The sequence below is a fragment of the Chroicocephalus ridibundus genome, chromosome 1 (genome assembly GCF_963924245.1).
Source record: "Chroicocephalus ridibundus chromosome 1, bChrRid1.1, whole genome shotgun sequence".
NCBI classification, from domain to species: domain Eukaryota; kingdom Metazoa; phylum Chordata; class Aves; order Charadriiformes; family Laridae; genus Chroicocephalus; species Chroicocephalus ridibundus.
In genome coordinates, this window is record NC_086284.1 from 137442029 (window position 1) to 137462412 (window position 20384).

The 20384-nt window shown below is 43.1% G+C and overlaps 1 protein-coding gene across 9 annotated transcripts; it reads right to left on the bottom strand.

Annotated features, from left to right (window-relative positions):
- Positions 1 to 109: 109 nt before the first annotated feature.
- Positions 110 to 20026, bottom strand: CDPF1 (cysteine rich DPF motif domain containing 1). 9 transcript variants are annotated; one of them, XM_063355287.1, is made up of 6 exons: positions 19882 to 20016; positions 19447 to 19589; positions 19281 to 19366; positions 11194 to 11317; positions 8852 to 8963; positions 110 to 3238 (listed from the first exon to the last, which is right to left on the bottom strand). In XM_063355287.1, exons 4-6 carry the CDS (start codon positions 11304 to 11306, stop codon positions 3092 to 3094), a joined length of 372 nt encoding a protein of 123 aa, XP_063211357.1. In that variant the 5' UTR covers positions 11307 to 11317; positions 19281 to 19366; positions 19447 to 19589; positions 19882 to 20016; the 3' UTR covers positions 110 to 3091. The 9 variants fall into 9 exon arrangements, 8 of the variants coding, with proteins under 8 accessions (XP_063211357.1, XP_063211374.1, XP_063211348.1 ...); XM_063355304.1 differs by lacking the exon at positions 19281 to 19366 and having other exon boundaries at positions 11194 to 11313; XM_063355278.1 differs by lacking the exon at positions 19281 to 19366.
- Positions 20027 to 20384: the final 358 nt, after the last annotated feature.

A 20384-nucleotide genomic window follows, 5' to 3' on the forward strand; every position in this document is an offset into this window, starting at 1 on the left:
AAAGACGAAATGGTATTTGAAGCATCTTTAAAGTGCCGATTAACTGTTAGACACACCTTTTAGATTAGGAATGTGTAACATAGGTACATATATATATATATATGTGCAATGTATGTATTTCATCAGTTTGTCTGCCGACCCGCTGTCCTGCTGTGTCTACCCATTCTCATTGACATTATGACCAGCTCGAGACATTTGTTGAATTCAACAAGCATTGAATGCACTTCGATGTGAAGTGTAGCATACTATACTTTGATGCGCATGGCTTCAGTTAAATCAGTTGGGAGGACGCGTCACAGAGAAATGGTTTCCCTCAAGAACCTGGGGATTTATTAAGCTGGTAAGAGAGTGCTGAAGAAAAATTACAGCAAAGGGTAAAGAGTCAGATTTCTCCCTCAGCTGTGCTCAGAAGCATTGAGGGCCTGATTTTGAGCCACGGACGGCACTCGGGGAACCCGATGAAACCAAACTAGAGGTTCTGTGTGTCTTGAAGAGTAGGCTTCATGGCTGGTAAGTTTGCGGGTGATGGCGTTTGGTGTGTGAAATCACACGTACACCAAAAAATTATGATTCAAAGACCGTAATGCCCACGTTCAAGGGGAATATGAGAATGTAGAATACCTAAGTTTTAATAGCTGGGCACAGATAATAACCCTTTGTCATTCCAGGAAATACCAAACTGCACGTAGGTCAGCCGCCTTGCCCTAAAGCACGGACCAGAGGTGACAGACCACATCGGACGACCCTGGGCTACTGAACCACTTTGTGGTACTTGCTGAAAGTATGCTTTTCTTCACCTAGACGTGTGCGTATCCAGGTGACTGTGAAGCACGGGTATCCTTCACTTGGCTTTTTCTGTTGTACTCCAGCTAAATAAATGAGCTGTACTGCGCCAGATTGAAAATCCCATAGTTACAGATTCCGCTCTCTCAAAATACTGCGTTTGCCCCCCCCCGGTTCAACTTAACGAGTACTTAAAGGTAGGGTCATTTCTGAGGGTTTTAAGTGATTCTTCCATCACCTCATGATGGCAAAGATAACAATTTATGAATAAACGAGTTAACTTCCTTTTTCTTAAAGGGCACAGAGGAGGTTGAACAGGAGGGAAAACAGCTCAGGGCCATTAGATCCTTCCCAGCGCGTTGGGTGGGTGCATCGCCCAGCCCCAAGACAGGCCTGCGTATCACGCAGCCCAACGGCACCTTCTCGTTCCGACAGGGACTGTGCGAACCAGGCTTTAAAAACTTAGTTTCAAGCTAAGACACAACCTGTTGCAAACAGCGTGTTTTAGAAAGACATTTGCTGGTATAAACACAGAATGTGATCTCGCATGGCGATGCTGCTTTTTGTCAGCTTGTTTATGACGACTACAATTTTAAGGTGGAAAAGCGCTGTGATTCTCTTTCTAGCATCTCTCACTCTTCTTACAGTTCTGGGGTTTAGGACAGGATCTGCCTGTTATTTGTACAGAGGAGACGCGTTACAACTTTTAAACTGTGTGGGTGTCTAACATGAAACTGAAATTTAATACCACCCATTCTAAATAAGTTTAATATCAATTTCTTTGAAAGCTTAGTCTCTTGTTACTACAGAAAGGAATGTGAAATGTTGACTTCCAACGTGCATCTTTCTTTTTTTTCTTTTTTTGGTAATTAAAGATGTATATCTATTTTATGTCTTAAAGGATCTAGAGCTTTAAAAGGGTAGTAATAGGTCTATTATTGCTCCTCTAGTAACTGCAAGAAATTCCAGTCCCCAATAGAGGACAGCAATATACTAGGTTCAGGAAAAATAAAAGAAAGATTTTTAGGGCACTCAAATGTCCTAAAGAACTAAAAGTAAATCACTGAAATCGTGTTGATTTCTTTTAACAGACACATGGTTCATTCTGCTAAAATGATCAAGTTTCAATGTTGACATACGACAAATTATATGGATGGAAGAGTTGAGCAAAGAGATGTTAACCAAGGCATTAACAGGTTCCGAACCAATGACCAACGAAAGCTCGAGTCAGTAATGTGATCGGGTGATTAGGGCGCAATTCTAGACATATCCTTAAGGTGTGTGACTAAGTAGTTTTATATAAATGCCACCTAAATCTTCCTTGTAATTAAGACAAAGGCAACACTGATAACTGAGAAGCTAATTTTTGAGCTAAAAAACATGCTGTTTCCCTAATAATTTTTTACCCTTTTATGACTGAAACAATGTTTCTGAAATCCCTATTCTAGCTGCAGTTTAACTGCCCAGTTCAGGAAAGAATTGAGCTTTTTAACGGAACTTTTCTATTTCCAGATTAACTGATGGGAAAGTGAAAAGAAAGTCATCTTTACTTATAAAGCATAAACTAGACATATTAAGGGTCCTTAACCTCTCCTATTGCTGTATTGAAACAGACAGGAAGACTGAGTGGAACGTGACTGCAAGCGCAAGTGACTTGTAAGTATAATTTTAATTTTTTTTATTATACTGGTATTTTACTAGAAGAGCACCTACCTTCAGAAGTCTTAATACTGTGATGGTATTGGGATTACAATCTTGAAGAATCTAGATATTTCTACGGGTATCTGTGACATTTTCTCATAGCAGTTTTATTTTAGACTTAACCATAAAGCTTTGAATTCCTCGCCTACTATAATCTTATCAGGACAGCATCTGTCAGGTTAGCAACTGGGGTATACCAACTTCCTTCGATGTATACTGAATTAAGCCAGATAAATCTGTCTCAGATTTTCGTAACACTGTAAGAGTGTTAAGAACAACACAAAACATGAAAAGAACAAATGTGAAAATTTGGACATGGTTCCCATGCTTTACACTGTTTAGTTTTTTACTGCATGCGTCTGACGTGGTGACAGCAGGCTCGTCTGCCCGCCTTTCTGGCTCTTCAACACCTTAAGGCCGTACTGCTGGCACGGCGATCGCTGCGTGATGACGTTTGAAGCCAAGCTAATTGTAAGGAAATGTGTTACTGTGTCCTGTAGTAGTGAGCTGATGAAGGTCACCTCTTCAAAAGGAGCAACATGATACTCTCCAAAAGGAGAGAGGAGAAACCCCAGCCAAAGAACTGTCTCTCTCGGTCCTTCGGTATTTATGTTCTTGTATCGCCTTTTTTACAAGAGGATTTTTGTTGGGGCTTCCTTTTATCCATATCTTCTTGTATTTCCAAAGGAAAGGCCTGTAGGTTTTCATTCACGCAAGGGAGGCAAAATCTTTTGGAGTAGAACAGACTGCATTCCTGTAAAGAAAATAACATTATTAGCAGGATACACAAAATGGAACTGCTGAAGTTCCACTCTCACTAAACCACATTTATATTTAGAACTCTTCTAAATTAATTTTTTCTTCTAGGTTGAAATATTCCGGCAATTCTGCTTCTTTCCTATTCAATAATTCTAACATCTGGTTAGAGCTAACTGGGTGAAAAATAAAAACCGGGTCTGCAACAATCGTGAACCAAATCGACTGTCATGTTGCTCCTTTTAAAGAAGCGACCCTCATCAGCTCCCTGTTACAGGGGACAGGAACACATTTCCTTGCAATTGCCTTGTCCCTCAAGCATCATTCATGGTTCTCCTGGCGTGATCACTAAATTCCAAACAGGATTTAATGGGTAAGCTGGAGCTGGTGTTGCTGACAGATTATTCTTGGGGAGTTAAACATGAATAAAGGCATCAGCACGGATGGATCAGGACATCTTTCTGGGTGTAATGGATTCCATGGGTTTTACCTAAATAGCAAAGTTTTCCTCTAAGAGATTTCATCCATTTAATCACCTTTACCTTGAATAAATGTACTTGCTGATTAAAAACTAAAAGCATACATGGCACTAAAGGTTGAGCTCATGTCTCTTATCTGAATTCTTGATGGCAAAGTATAAAAGCCATTGTGCACAAAGAAGGTATTTACCCTGCCCTTGAAATGCAACGACGCTATGATCTGACGTTTTGTTCACAGTTGATTTGGTTAGCAAGCCTTACAGACCAAATATTTATTTTTCACCCACTTAGCTCTAAGCAGATATTAGTTATTGACTAGGAAGAAGCGAAACTGATGGAATATTTTGATCTATTTGCAGTACAGAGTTTGGACAACTGGAAGCAAAGCTTACTAATGTATTATTCCTTTGCCCTGCGGCGAGACTGAAACCCACGGTTCTCCTGGTGTGCTGACCACTAAATTCCAAATAGGATTTAACGAGTAAGCTGGAGCTGGTGTTGCTGATGGATTATTCTTGGGGATTTAAGCATGAATAAAGACATCAATTCAGATGGATGGGGACATCTTTTTGGGAGTAATGGATTCCAGGCGTTTTACCTAAATGGCAAAGTTTTCCTCTTGCCATGGTCATTTGTGGCTGGCCTATCTCTGGAGGTCTTGGCTTGGATGTTTCTGTTCTTGCTTTTGTTTCCCGTGTCACTATCTGGACTTCAGCAGCAGATGATTATATCAAAATCACAATCAGCCTGCCTCTGTGTGACTTTCAAGCCCGAGGAACAACTTCTCTTCATCTATTGTCCTTTTCTGCACTGACTGCCAGGCCCCTTCATATTCAGAGCTAGTGTGAAGCCTTGGTCTCTGAAAAGCCCTGAAGCTGGATTTCAGTTGCACAACCTCCAGAGCCTATTGTTTTTTGTCTTTTAGCATCCTTAATACTTTAAGCTGCCAATTAAAAAGGGAAGATTAGAGTTTAAGTTCTTCTTGTTTGTATTGCAAAATGGCACACAGGTCCCCCCCGCCGCCCGCCCCAGACTCCAGGTTAAGTTTGTGGCTCCACAGCGATGGATGCTGACCCACAGGCTGCTCCTGGGCAACGACAAAAGAGGGCAGAGGCTTTTCCCCCCATTCTGCAGCCGGGGAAGGCTGATGTTAAGACGTAGCTCCTGACGGATATACAAGTGCTCAACTTGCATTCTTTTAGCTGAAGCGAGTTGCCAACTTTTTCTGATTTTGGAGAATAGGACTCACGCAAATCATGAATATGAACCGTTGCACACCTGGGCACTGGTTCCACATACCCTTAGTCCTCCTCTCTCAGTCGTGGGATTATTCAGCCTAGCTGTTGTTTTAGTGAATTACACTTATTATGTATAGTCAAGCCCTTATTTGGGCCTTTGACCATCATCCTGATAGAGTTCTGGGTTTAATCAGATAATTCTTTAATATGTTTTACCCCTGCCATGACCACGGCAGGAGGGACCATTTCAATTTCAAACTCAACAGTAAAATTCAGGCAAAACTGAGCTGCAAAAGCACACTGCCAGAGTTTATTTCGGTTTTCACACAGATCACGTCTGAAAGCAATACATACAGGGATATTATCTTTACCACACTTGTAAAGGAAACTCTATGTAAAGGAAAAGTTCTGACTAACCATGTCCAGGATTGACCTCGCATGACTGGAAGTTGAGTGGAAAGCAGCTGTAGTATTACGTTTATCACTTAATACCTACAATCACATCCAAGGTTAGTGTTTAGTCACCTTCTGCTGAGGTGAGCAATAAGGGATGAAAACTTGGCTCCCTTTCCTCCTTTCTTCTCCAAAAGCCATGTCTTTTCTTTTCCTATGTTTAGCAAGTGTTGCAATAAAAAAAGAAATAACTGTTTCAAATGACTAATATGGTCAGATTATATAATTTCCTCCCCCCTTTTCTGAAAAGGGAAACAGGAAGAAAGGCACTCAACCTTCCTAAGGAGTTTTTGAAAGCATTTTTATTATCTTCCTTTTTGTGGAGTTTTGACATGTCTTAAGACGTTACCGATAATCGTTAGAATTATTTCCACTTGGGCTGGAAATAATGGCACTTACCAATACGCTGTGCTAAAGATTGGTTCAGTAGGGTGACTGGAGTAAATTAATTGAATGACACTTAAGAGAAAATCTGAAGTGAGTTTATGAGCATTATCAGAACAGTTGCTAAGTCTTGACTTTCATTGGCACAGCACAGCCAAGGAAAGACACTTCAGCTAGCATGGGTTGTCTCATGAAAAGCTTAAAAGCTGGCAAATTAAATCCAAGCCCTTTGCCAAATCTAAAGTCAGAAGTGTCTTAATTTTGCCACAGGTTAGTCTAGTGCTATTTTGACTTCACATAAAAATGAAAGCAACCTGTCGCAGGAAAGTTTCCATCAAATTGGTCCAACTGCTTTGCCAAAGAGGACCAAGAAAGCATAATTTTCTTCAGCTTCAATTCTTATGTTATAACATTATGGAAACATTCAGCATAGGGCTGAGTTGATCTGCTTGGGTCAAGTACAAGCAGGAACCAAAACCAATCCACAGAGATATTATCCTAACTTTGGCTCTCTCTACTGCCTTGGGTAAGTTTTTACTTCTCTGGACTTTTAATTTTCCCTACATGAAAGAGGAATAGTATGTGTTTACCTATGTTGTGGTGTGGGTGTTTAAAGCACTAATTATCATTTCTGCAGATCTCTTTCAATGTTACCTAAGCTGTATTGCTAAATACATTTTGAAACCATAGTCATATGTGTGATTCACTATCTGGCCTGGCCAGTTTGGTAAGAAATTTATTCTCAATTATTTACAATCAAGGTTTTGCTTTGAGTGATACCGTTGGGGGAATCTTGAAGACTCAGATAACAAGTAAATGATTGACATATTTCCACGACAGGCAAAATAGGCAGGAATGTCAAAAAGATTAGAAGAGGCTTCTATTAGCTCACTGCTAATCTAGGGCATAACAATGTAAGAAGATATTAACTGAAACAATTATTAAATCTTTTTTTTTTTAAAAGCAAGCCCCATCTTCATTCAGAAACACACACTGTGTGGAAAGATACTGAGAGGCTGAAACTCTGTTTCTGACAGATTTAACTGCCAAGCTTGGGACCATCCATTGAATCCTTCATAAATTCAAGACACTTCATTTGGGAATGAAAATAGCTAACTGTGCTCAAGTTTGCCCAAAATGTATCTGAGTTGCTAATCCTCTGCTGTTAAAAAGGAGGGATAAACCTGACGTGTCAGGGCAGGAATCAAGCTCATAAGCCCAAACTATCTGACTTGCTGCACTTGCCTCTTCCTCTGGCTGTGCGTGGGAGCGAGTCAACTACCAGCCAAGATGAGGACATTGTCACTAGGAAGATCTTGCTCACATGTGAGTTTTGCCTCCACACAACTGCCTTGAGCTACTTGGCTCTGGAAACTTGAGCCGAACTACCAAAGACATAACCAGAGAGCATTGGCATTTCATCTGACTCCCATGTAGTCCTCAGGTAGTTCCAGAAAAGGAAAAAAAAAAAAAAAAAAGAAAAAAATCTCAGTTGCAATCTCTAGTCTGAGCTTTTGGTGATTTTCATTTATTTAAGTGACAGAAAAGACTTCAGTAATAGGAAACAAACCTGATCAGGAGAAAGGTGTAATTGCATGCTCCTCTTAGGACAGTAGACCAAATCCATCCTTGGTGCTAACTCCCTGCAAGTCAGAATAGCAGCTAAACTTGTCCAAGCGTGCCAATTTCCTTTTGGATGTGTCTGTCCAAGCCTGTAAGTTTTCTCAGTGTAATTTGACCCTTTGTTTTGCTCAGGAGAATTTCCTCAAGTCCCCACACAGAAACTGTCTGGCATTGGCATATGAGCTGTCTCAGTTGCCCAGATTATATCACCTCATGCTCTGAGCAGGCCAGAAGTGTTACTTTGTCCCACCAGCAATATAACTGGCCACCAAACATCATGAAAAAAAAAATTCTACATCTTCACAGAGTCTTTAACAGGTCCATCTGTTTGTTTTAAAACTCCTGCTACTAGCTACTTTCATTACGGATCACGTCACTGGAACTGGCCCCTAACCACTGTAATTAGAGAATGGGCTGAAAAGGTTGAATTTGAAAATGGATAAAGATGACACTTAAGACCAAGGTGTGCTCTCACACATGCTATTAGCTGCACTCTAGATTTAAGCACATCACTTTAGGATAGCAAACAACAACTTTGAAAGAGAAGGCTGGGATCTGGCTGCTGTAAGGGCAACAGTATCTGGTGATACAAATACATACTGTTGTCTGTGTAAACAATCAGGTGACGTCTCCTCACGGGTTGAGTCATGCTTGAGTCCTGACTACTGCATTAGTCCCAAATCTCTTTCAACCACTGAACTGGCTTGCCAAGGGAAAGGAGCGGAACCTAAGTTTTCTTGGTTCATTGTACTGCCTCAAAGAAGCACAGTACAGCCTCCAGACACTGATAATTGTGTAATAACTTGTCTTCATTTTTGCTTTGAACTCACAGCAAACAAAGGGACTAGTTCTGCACTGAGGAGGAATTAAGACAACTGTAATTTTACAGCACCTTTCTGAACCACACTCAGATTTCATAGCTTAAGGTTGCCTACCAGCTGCTACTCAAATTCATTCTTCATAGAGTTATCACAGCATCGCACAACTCCCCTCCCTGCTCACTTTCTCTCTCACTTAGCTTTTGCAAATAGGATGCACAGCCCTGTGCTGTGCATGCAAACCTAACAATCCACGGATCTTTAGATCCCCTTTACAAGAAAAAAAAAAAAAATCTACTGTTGGTATATCATGATCTACCCAACGTTAAAGGTCTTGAAGTAATATGTGATATCCCTTGCATTTTCATGTGCTGAGAAAGTGGGAAAGAGCACTCGTTATGTTTGTGAGGCTAGACCATGCTCATCTCCAAATAGAACGCTTAAAGTTGCTGATCATTTTAATTGAATACAAAGAACTTTATGTGGGGGAATCGTACAATTAGCTTGTCTTAAAAATCGGCTGTTTAGGTTTTTGCTGTTTGTTTTTTCTCTAACAGGTCACCAGGACTGAAACAAAATGAAATGATTGGAGAAGCTTGTTTCACTTGTTACTTACTGTACCAACGCACACTGATCTGCTACACAAACTGCAATGAGACCCAAGGATGAGGAACTTGTCCTTGTAAGGGGTGAAAGGATCCTTCATGACATAGCTTTCTTCCAAAAGCCTGCAAGAGAATAATTTCAGGCTATTGAGGGTAGATTTCACAGCAGGGGAGAGTTGAAATGGGGAACCTGTGGAGGCTGAAAAGGTATCATCTCTTTCTACTTGATTTGCTTGGTCTGGTGTTGTACAGGAGGCAATGTAGCAGCTATGCAGCTCCCTTCCTCTTCAAAACCAACATTGTGGCTGCCTTCAGTCCTATACTGCACTATCTATCTTCCAGAATTAGGGCAACTGGTGATCCTCTCAATGGTCTCTTAGTAGGTTTTTCTCAGTGCTCTACCTTATTTTTTTTTTATCTTCCATTTTTATGACAGGCACTCCTTACCACGGCCAACTTGAGTACCTTGTCAAGTTATCATTTCAATTGCACAGCTTTAAATTAGAAGTTATCTTCTGAAGCTGCATACGTGTGAGTATAAAATAAAAAGATTATACTGCTCTTAGTTATGTCACTGCTGTAAAGCTAAGGATCCCATCTCTTGCAAGCAGGAGCTACTTGCACAGAGGCATTACAATGACCTGAAATATGCTTACTTTATGTCTGAGACGGTACTGTTTGCTTCAGGGTATTAAGGGAGTGCATTTATTAATAATTTGGCAACCTGCTTGGAAAGGACTAAGGCCTTATTCTTCCTGGGAGCTCCAGGCAAAATATTACAGAAGTCAGTTGGGTGTCTGTCTGCACAGGGCACCCTGCAAGGCTTGCTTATTCTTGGACTTAAATCAAACTTGGATTCTGTAGTAATATCGAGTACAATATATATTTAAAAGGTATTCTGCTAACTCATACTGCCTTCTCCTTGTCTACATACATACATACACAAACACATATGTGTGCATCCGTGAGTTTATTCCTTTTTCTCTCTACTCAAAAGAAAAAAAGCCTCAAGCCTTCCATTGTTAGGAATGATCAGGCCTCTTAACATGGCAGATCACCTTGTCAACAAGTCTCCTAGTGTACGAAGACTGCATTACCTTTGCAAAGCTCCCCTGGCAAGATTCACAGTCCTAATGTAGTCATCATCAGTGCAGAGAACTGGCCATCGTACAAGCCTTCACGTCTGGCATATGTTTCCTGCAGCACTGCATTTAGGACATGTGAGTAGACCAGAGAGCCAGCTAATAAAGACAGCGTGTAAAGCTCTTCTTATATGCACATACAGAAGAGTTATGCTTCAGCATTATTCTTTCGCTTTTTGAATCGCAGTAATCCAAACAGAGCTGAGATGTAAACACTGAGCTTGGATAACCTAAAGTTAAGAAAGTTCAGCTTTGATTCAGACTCTTTACAAATGGACCTGATCAAAGCTGGGCCATTGCTCTGCTGAGTAGAAGTGGGGAAAAACAGTGGGATTTGGAATGATAAAAATACAGCTGCCCAAGGAAAACAGCCCAAGCAGGTGGTGATCAACAGCTATTTCCATTTTATAAGAAACTGAGCAGTCTTAATGGGGAGTCTTAATGCTGAGTACACGCTTAACTTCCAGTTCCAGTGAGCTCCTGACTGTGGTTGTCTGATGGGTTTGTTGACCAGAATGGCCTCAACAGAGCTAAGTAAACTCATACGTTTAAAGCTAAGTGCTTTGTTTTATGGGGAGTTTAATGTCTGCAGACAAAGTCTTAACTGCAAAGTTTCTATTCAAATTATCCCTGCTTAGCAGAGATGGAAAAAGCTTTGGTCTCCTAAAATGTAAATATGTACTAAATTTCCACACACTTTAATGCCATACAGTCTGCCAAAGAATTGTCTAATTCGCTCAAAAAAAGCACTGCCGTTCAAAACTCCACATCATGTCAAACAGCTCTTAAAAAGTGTTTTTACCATATATATTTAGTTCATGCTGTGTTTACATGTTGCCCAGCTGACACAGCTGTAAGGAAAGGGCTATTCCCAGAAATGTTAGGCTGACAGTCAACAGTATTCTAGTAAGAAAATAATGGTATAGGTAAATAGTAGGGTGGTCAGTGGGGATAGGAAATAGGTTAACTACAAATCTTTGCACGGTATTGAAACAGGACAGGAAAGTTGATTCTTTTGTCTTTGCTATCAATGCCGACAATTTTTAACATTTTTTCCCTTTGGAAAAAGAACGTCACTTTAAGTAGCAAGCCTCATATTCAGGGGCAATATGGCATATTATTGGGTTTATGCAGTGCACTTCATTCCATAGTACAAGGCTTCTAGTGCTCACAGCATAAATGAAGTCTGTAACATGAAAGTCTGTACTTACACAATAGAGCGTGTGTTTGGTGGCTTCTGCCCATAGTACGTGTATGGAGCTGTTAAGCCACATAGCTGACACGTGAACTCTCCTGTAGGCCGAACTTCTTTGGGAGCACCCATCTTTAAGCTACCTACAAGAAACACAAAAATCCTTTAGCTCAAAAATGCAATACTGGAAACATACCTGCAAGAAGATTAAACTGATGTGGGACATCTGGCTATGCAAATGAAAATCCAATGGAAAATAGACTATTGCAACCCTTGATTAACATGTGTTTTCTCCCGAATCAAGTTGGTTTCCCAGATCTCAGTTAAATCTTCAAATTCCTTGGACAGGTTTAGAAATTGCGGCCTGGGAGCCTAACTATAAACTTCACCTATTAATTTTGAACTTGATCCATAAAAAGAATTTAGGTAACAAAGTATAGGTCTGCAATCTGGAAAACCCTTTGCTCAACCAAGGCCTATGCTCCCTAAGCGCTTCCCAAGACACAACTCCTTATCTGTTGTGCAGAATCCTAATCCAGTTCTGCAATGCCTGTCTCCTCCCACAAACTGCAAATGGAGCCGTGAAAGGGTTTGGGACCCCACTCAGGAGGCAGGTACCAGAAAGGCAGGTGTCGCAATGATTTGCTATGTCTTTTTCTTTGCTTCTGGACCACCTTTGAATAGAGTTTTGGGAGCTTAACCCTGGCTCCCTGTTCTTATCTGGCTTTCTTTGGAAATTAGGCTGATGTAATCAACCTCTGCCTAGATAGAGTGTTGGCCCATTTAAGCCACAAAGGACAGAGGAGGAGGTACCTTTAAAACAGTTTAGGTCCTATAACTTTTATTAAAATAGGCAGAAGACGGAGACTCTGCTTTATCCTCATGGAGGATACCCATCAGAGAATCTGCGCATGCAAAAGCTGTTGTCCATCTGTCTGAAAGATTTCAGACACCCATTACAAAGCCATAGCTATCAGTCACGAGATACAAAATGTAGGAAACCATGCTTCACCAGCTTTGGTGCTTACAAGAGGACTCGCTTAAAATCTTGGCCATTGATTTACATTTGGGAGCTTATTCTTCACTGACAGCACTTTAGTTCAAAGTCACACCCCGAGTTTTTCAAAAAGCATGGTGTGGCAAGTATGCTCTTAGGACTGAGTTTGGTATGTACGTATGATCAGATCAAACACAGCTAACCATGTGCCTGCAAAAGACCTGCACCAATCCATGCATGAAATGCAATGGCTTGTTTCCAAATTGGGTATCTTCAACCACCTGCACCATTTTCTTGAACAGACACATTCGCCTTGCAGTTCGCAAAAAAACTCACGCTTTTAGCTAAAAGCCCTAACACTTTTCATGGCATGCAGTCTTCTGCTGCAAGCCTGTCAGCTTTTTTCAGTGAAGCAGAGCTGACATCAAGCTGTTAGGAAGGTGAGCACTAGGATTTGGGCAGTATCTCAGCATTTAGGTTGTGTGTGCTCACAGCTGAGCAGACATACAGCCTGCCAAAGGACAGCAGGTCATTCCCACTCTTCTAGCTTTGGAGCCATACCCTTCCTTCCCCTGCAGAGCTGATTCAGTTCACTAAGGCCATGTCTCATTTATGCTTTAGCTCAGCTCAGGGGTTTTCTTTGGGAACAAACTGCCTGACTGTCCTCCCTTACCCCACTTGGTTTGCATTGTGGAGCAATCTTAAAGCACACAAACCGGACAGTTTCAGATGAAACTAAACTGAAAGATGTGCTCCAGAAGCACACCTAACACACTCCAACTTGAATGCCCAACTAATGGCCATTCAGTCTACAGGACAGGACCAGAGGTAGTCTGAGACATTCCGAAACATCAAAGAGAGGGAAGCTGCTAGCCAACGCCAAACACCTCAGTCTATGGTTTCACTCTTACTGCATCACAGTAGTTACTAATGTGGTAACAAATAAAAAAAACCCCTTTTTTTTCTTCCAACATCTTTTTTTTTTTTCACCTCTTGTTTTAGGGAATCAAACTGGCTTGCAGAGGAATCCATCTGCTAACAGTAGTACAAGGTAAGAGGCAAAACTGCACAGCCAGGAGAAAGCGGGGACCGAGCTGAGGGACCTGTATTTCCTTCTTTCAATGACAGTAAGCTGCTATTTCTGCTCACCCTATGTGATGAAACTGAATCCTTAGAGACATATGCTGCTAAGGTGAATTAGGGGCAAGGTGAAGCAGAACTGTGACTACTTGTCATCTAATGTTCCAGAAGAACAGGGAGCCCCAAGATCCTCAGAGGTTACAGAGGCTTTGTAACCTTCATAAACTTCAGAAAGTCCTAGCCTCTTAAATCCTGAAACTTAATTTTGGGAATAGTCTCCCTCACCCCATCATTCGTTCACCACTAGCCTTTCCGCTGCCATTCCTGGCATTTCAGTAGAACAGGGAGTTCTTCAAATGTAACACAAATAGGGCTGGGTACTCGTTTAAATTAATCCAACTTGTGAATACTTTAGGCAACTACATTTTTTCAAAAGTGATGTAACCCTTGGATATCATGTATTTTCCCTACCTCACAGGGATGCTTGAGAGAATTTAATTAACTAAAGTGCTTTCAGATTTTTCAGTTAGATATAAGGCACATACATGCTACCTATTTCCCGCTGTGTATTAAAACTGGGATTCTTCAAACTATACACAAACTCAACTAAGAAGTCTGCTTTGAACTCTGCACTTTAGGTTTACCAGATAAAGCCCCCAAACATACCTAAATGTACCTTTTGTGTAGGTAGTCAGTGGCAATACCAAGACACCCACCTGTGTGAATGAGATTCAGTCCCAAATATTGTATGCAATTTTTTGTAATCAGTCTTTTTTAAAAAAGAGAAAATAACTGACTCCACAAAGGTGGAGTACAGAAAGTCACTTAAATCAAATACAGAAGACCATTGTGGTGATTTTTTTTATTTAAAATAAAGCAGAACACTAAGAACAACAACAAAAAAAGTGAGTATTTATGGCAGCAAGGATCATCGACTTTGGAATGAATGTGTCCTGATTCCAAGTCAAAATAACAGCCCTGGGTTCAGAGCCGAAGTACGTTAGATATAGAAACACCTGCTCTCTTACAGACCATTGGCATGTAGAACAGAATCTGTTCAGTGACTACCACTGGGAAGGAATGATATCTATGTACAAACAGATTTTTGGCTATGCCAGTTGAAAAGCATATGATCCCGCCTGTGAGGCACAGATGAATTTATGATGCTTTCCATTTTACCCCCAGCTTACAAGTCATTGGTATCAGCTGTACCAACTTTTATTTCACTGGGAACATCATTTGTCCTGAGAGCTTGTCTACACAGCAACACTTGGGAAAGCTGAGGTCACTAACTCAAGGTGTGACATTAATGAATGTGAACGTACAGATTTCAGAGTGAACGCTCCCATTCAGAAGTAAAGTTTGCTATATAACAAAGTAAAGCCATTTTCCTTCTGAAGAAAGAAATTTAATGGCAGATGTAATAACATTTTGGTTTATGTATGTGCTTCACACCTTTAGTCTAAATCCCCAAGCAGGCAAGTCCTAAGACGCACTCTCTCACAAAGCTTCTAGTGCTTCCAAAACCCTTATCTGCAATTAAAGGAACTGCATCTTTATGTCAGACAGCAAACGCACAGAAGCAATTCTGGGACAAAACCACAGTCAAGACAGACACTGGTTTATCACAAAGTAAGCTCATTGGTTTGGCCCTATACACCATCTTAGCAAGATGCCTGATATGACAACTATGACAAGGTATCTGCCTCCCCTCTCCAAGCAGACATATGAAACATGAGTGAGAACTCGTTTCTCTTTAGCATACCAACAACAGGATGAAGGATCTCTTGGGGAGATAAAAGTCTAGGGCACTAATCCCTTCATAATCATTACAAGCAAATTTGTGACCTCAAGTGACTCAAATCATCATCAGTGCTAACACTGGCTTTTTCTCTTCTCTTTGAGCAGCACCATGTCCCAGTAACATGTCAAATATCTGGCTGGCATGTACTGCAGAAGTCTTTTAGAACAGCTTGTTTAGAACTCAGTTCTGCCCGAGCATTTGCCGTTTTGGCTGTAAGCCGCAAGGTACTTTAAACACATGCTTTAAGCACACGCATAGCTCTTCTGAAAAGAGCACAGCTACCCACACACGCATGATTACGAAGCAATCACTGAACTAGCACGCTCAGCAGAAACCTGCCAAGTCAAGCCCTGAATGCTGCAGAACGTGTGTGAGGTTGGCCCACGTGTCGTGGTGAAAGGTAAAGCACACAGATTAGAATGCCATACTAAGGAAATAATTGCAGTAGAAGAAAGGCACAGGTTAGATAGCAGCGCTATAAGAGTGCTTCTCCACACTGTGACTGATCCATGATACGGATGTGGGGAAATGGCTCTCAGTGCAGTTCTCTAGGGACTCCTAAAAAACTTCAGGGCAGTTCTGCTCGAAGCATTCTGCTAACAGGCCTGGAAGGCATGCCAGAAATAATAAATCACCATTAAGTTCTCAGGGTCAGTGGCAAAGTAGTGGCACAGATACGTAATCTGATTTTCTTTGCTTCAAACCTCATTAGCACAAGTCTTTACAATGCATAGGTTAAGCCCCTCTTAATACTCCACAGGAGAATCATGTATTTCTGAGTCACTGATAAACTAGAGAAACTATACAAGAAGCAAACTGCCTACAAACAGACGTAGACTTTGGTTTAAAGGGGTGTCAGATAAAACCAACACTGACACACCTTTAATCCTCTCCAATTAAACCCTTGTTTCTTTTTCCTGCCAAGATTTTCCTGCAGTATCCACTGTTGATGACGATGACCTATTAAAACATTCACAGCTTGATTCTCTACGGGAAGGCGTACTCCCTAATAGAAGGGTAGGAGCCACTGAGTTCATAGCCTGGTAAACGCCAAGTTATTTTGCAGTGTTTGGTGTGATATAAATTTAAATATACTTCAGCACTAGGAATGCACTCACCTCCTTCAGAAAAATCATCTGTTGCCTAACTGCTCAGGTAACAGACGAAAGAGCAGAACGTTCTTACTTGCTAGTTAATCCCCAGGTGAACAACTCTCTCCCTCCAGTTCCTTCATGTTATTGCCCTGAAGGTATGTTTAGGTCACCTGTTGGCTGCCTCCTTGCTCTTCTTTTGAGGTGACTTACCTTGGGTTCAGCGTAACAAATTAGCCCAGGAATGCAATTTCACCAAGTGTGACCATTTGGAACTTTTACCCTTATTACCTGTCACAAAGATCACTTGATTGAGTTAAACCTTGACTTGTTGCAGCAACTTCTCCCTTCAGGCCGGGGGGATTGTGCTGAGGTCACTGCAGCACACAGGCTTCCCTCGAGGTATGGGTCATATAGCAGACCCCGAGCCCTGCTTTTTAACAACAGCTTGTGTAGACTCCCTGTGGCTGTACGATAAACAGCCTAGGTGGTCACAGATGTGAAAGCATGAATGTTTTCTGAACAGCTGTAGGGAATGTTTGAACAGGGTGTGTCAGCAGAAAGAGAGCAGACAAGCAAATCAAACCCCTTCCTTAGGTAAAAAAGCTTTCCGAACAGAAGATGAACCTCAAAAAGGCATCAATTGATGCATGACTTAAAGCTGAGAAACCAACACTCAAAAAAATCTAGCCCAAGTACTCCTTACTTTAATATGGCAGGCAGCCAGCTCCAAATTAGACAGCATTTAATAAAGAAGAATCTCAAATTAGGTAAGAATTTAACAGCTTCAGACAGGAATGCTGCAACGAGGCACCGATTAACCGGTGTGTACAACCGTCCTCTAGTGGACGCATCGGAGCTGTACAGCCCCGGCGACTGGCAGTATCACTGTTAGTGGCTGCGGGGAATCCTGGTGCCAGCTCCTCAGCTGTTAAGAACTACACAGTTGTTAAAAGCCCAGCTAAGTGGATCACACAGTAAGAGTAAATGATAGGATAAAAGCAAGTTGCCCAGACAGTTACGGTAGAGGCATCTCCATATCTGGTTGCAGAAGCAGGTTGCAAATGGTGGATATCTTTGCTGTGTAACAGAACAAACAATCCTGACAGAGGAGGGAGAACTACAGCGTCAGTAGCCCTTCCTTTCCTTACCCCCAGAATTAATCTATGGTCATATCTGGTTTCCTGCTCTCATTCCTGTTTCTTCTCCTCCTCCTACAACAGGCTTTCCTAAGCAGAGTATAATCACATCATCATCCATGATGCCATTCTAGCATTCTATTGGTAAAACGGCCTAGAAATTAAAGGAAGGCAAAGCAAGCTTGTTGCTCTTCTCACAGCAGTTATAGCTACTTACTGCAAAGGAGGTAACACAGGAGATCCAAACATTGAAGCGTTCACTGAAGTGAACATCAGTTCCAGATTAGTTATTCCTTGCCAAAACAGGGAAACCAGACCCGAGGTCTGATTTCATTAAATCTCCTTTCTGGTATAGACACACCAAATAAGCATGCTATGGCCATAGGTTACACCCTGCCCTAAACTGATTTTGCCTGCCTTTCAAACTGTAGCTCCCTATATAGCTTGTTAGATTAATATCCATAATGGGTAAGGATAAGGCAGTATGGCTCTATTAATATATGTGATGATGATTCCTTCTAAGTTGTCCTTAAAGAAAAGTTATGTAGGGCCGCATATGTACGACTGAAAGTATCAGCTTGGTTAAGCACAATCTAAACTTAGTGCAACACTTTCCAAGACTCTAAAAATAAGAGCACCAAGATTTTGTGGAAATACACGAGGAGAGGCTAACACTGTGTTTTGGGAAATAAGACACTGCAAGTTGACATAATCCTGAAAGAAATAAATATAGCTTCAGTGATTTATCTCACTACAGAGAGGAAAACTGGTACTGTAAGGAAATACTCAGTCCCCACTACGTGGGGTTGCATGTTACAATGTCCTTGCTGTGACTGCCAGTGCCCGCTTTCCCCTGTTCAGCATTAATATACCCAAGGAAGAGAATTCTTTCCAGTAAAATGGGACTGGAGCTCTCGGTTTGTTAAGACTGAGCTCTAGTTGAGAGCTGCTTAATGAAGTAAAGCAAAACTTCCAAAAGGAAAAGAAAACACAAAACTACTGGGGGGGGGGGCATTGGGTAAAGACTGTCACCCTCAGAAAAGCCAAGAATAAAGACTCGTACCTACTATACATATACTTTCTCATGCACACAGCCACACATATCTTTCAGAGGAAATGGGCATGCCTGTAAGAAGATATGTTTCTCAAGTTTTATTATCCCAGCTATTGCGAACAGCGAGCACGAGAAAACACCAACAAACAGGTCAGTGAGCAAGTCTGGATTAAATGTGAAGGCATGTGATTAACCTCTCTCTTTAGGCAGAGAGAGCATATCTAGCATCACTGAGATATGCAGATATTTGCTGAAGTTCTCAGAGCAGATTCCGAAAGAAACTGTGGTACCCCATCTCTCATACATTTTGTGGGCTTCCTAACTCCCCCTCATTTTTCAAGGGGAGTTGAGTACCTGATTGTTAGCATGGCTCTACGATCCTCTAAGTTCAAAGCTGTGACCCCAACACCACCTTGCTCAAGTGCAACCTCATACTGGAAATGCCTACAGATGACAGGAAACAAAGGTTTCCCCTAAGTTCCCTAGGTCCCTTAAAGTTCCTTTGTGCACATCCAAAAGCTTAAGTGCTCAAGGCCAGGCTGGATGGGGCTTTGAGCAGCCTGGTCTAGTGGGAGGTGACCCTGCCCAGGGCAGGGGGGTTGGAACTAGATGATCTTTAAGGTGCCTTCCAACCCGAACCATTCTGTGAAAAGCAGTGCCCTTGCACAGCTCTGAACTTCCCTGGCATCCTCTCCCCAGTCCCCTTCAAGGCTGCATCCTGTAGCTCTGACCTCAGCTCACAAAGCTCCGCATTAAAAGTGACCTGTGGCCGCTACATTCAATTAAACAAAGAACAGACGATATATTAAAGGCCTTGTGTAGAAAAAAAAAAAAAAATCAGAATCAAGCTTTGCCTCTAAATCCAAAAGCAGTGAGTGCCTCCTGTTAAGCAGTCACCCCGTTCAGCATGCTTCTCTCAGGAGACTCATGCTCTCTCTCACCTAGACTCTTCTCACATTTGCTTCTGGGGTGTGAAGGGCAGGGTCCCTCTGCTCAGTGTAACTTATTCTCCAGGAAGCCTGGCACTCTGGAGGTGGGAAGTGCGCATTTGAAACCTTTCCCGCTCCAAGCAAAGCGGGGGGGGTTGGACACTGCTCTCTCTCCCACCTCTGCAGCGAGGCTTCCTCTACTCGCCGTGTTCCTCCGCGATGGAGAAGCCCCGCGCTCTGCCTCTGCAGCAACAGCCGAGCCCGTCTGGGTCCTGCCCTAAGGAGGGCTCCCGCCACCCGTCTTCCAGGGAGGGATCACGGCTGGCAAGGAGAACAGAAACACCCTTCTCAGATCGCAGACACGCTGCTGAAGAGCGGTTAAAAGCTTCATTCACACCCATGCCCCTTCATTACCAACAATATTATCTACCGGCGGGAACTGCTCCTGGGGAGCTCGGGTCCCCCGCGCCGCCCCTACACCGTGGCCTGGCTGACAGAAGGGCTTGGCCCTCCGCCCCGCTCGCCATGTTTTCGGGGGAGGAGGCGGGAAGGCCGCAGCCCGGCTCAGCCACAGCCGCCCGATTTCCGCCCACCCGAGCTGCGCGGCACCCACCCGCGCCGCAGCGGCCACCACCCACGCGTGGCGACAGGCGGGTGGCTACCAAGGCGGCTTTCCCAGTTGCCCGCCCGGAACGCTGCGGTCTGAGGGCCCCGCGCCGCTCCGCCCTTAAAGGGACAGCGCCGTCGGGGACCGCGCCGCGCCGCGCCGCCGGCAGGTGGCGCCGTGCGCATGCGCGGAGTCCCGTCCGCCGGCAGGTGGCGCCGTGCGCATGCGCGAGGTCCCGCCCGCCGCCTCCCTCAGCGCCTTTCCGGGGCGGCGCGGGGTGGGTCGGCCTTGGCCGCTGCTGGCCCTGGGCCCGCACCGCGGTGAGGGCCGAGCCGAGCCGAGCCGAGCCGAGCCGAGCCGAGCCGAGCCGAGCCGAGCCGAGCCGAGCCGAGCCGAGCCGAGCCGAGCCGAGCCGAGCCGAGCCGAGCCGAGCCGAGCCGAGCCCGCAAGGCCCTGGAGTTCACGGCGGGAAGCGGGAGGGAGGAAGGAGGCGTTTTGGCTTCGGAAAC

Bases quoted from the DNA above. Each gene is read 5' to 3' on its own strand.
- CDPF1 (XM_063355312.1), bottom strand. From the start codon at position 11,306: ATGGGTGCTCCCAAAGAAGTTCGGCCTACAGGAGAGTTCACGTGTCAG. The intron at 8,964-11,193 runs GTAAGTACAGAC...ATTCTCTTGCAG, and splicing joins CCAAACACACGCTCTATTGT to GCTTTTGGAAGAAAGCTATG. The intron at 3,239-8,851 runs GTAAGTAACAAG...TTTTCTTTACAG, and splicing joins GATCAGTGTGCGTTGGTACA to GAATGCAGTCTGTTCTACTC.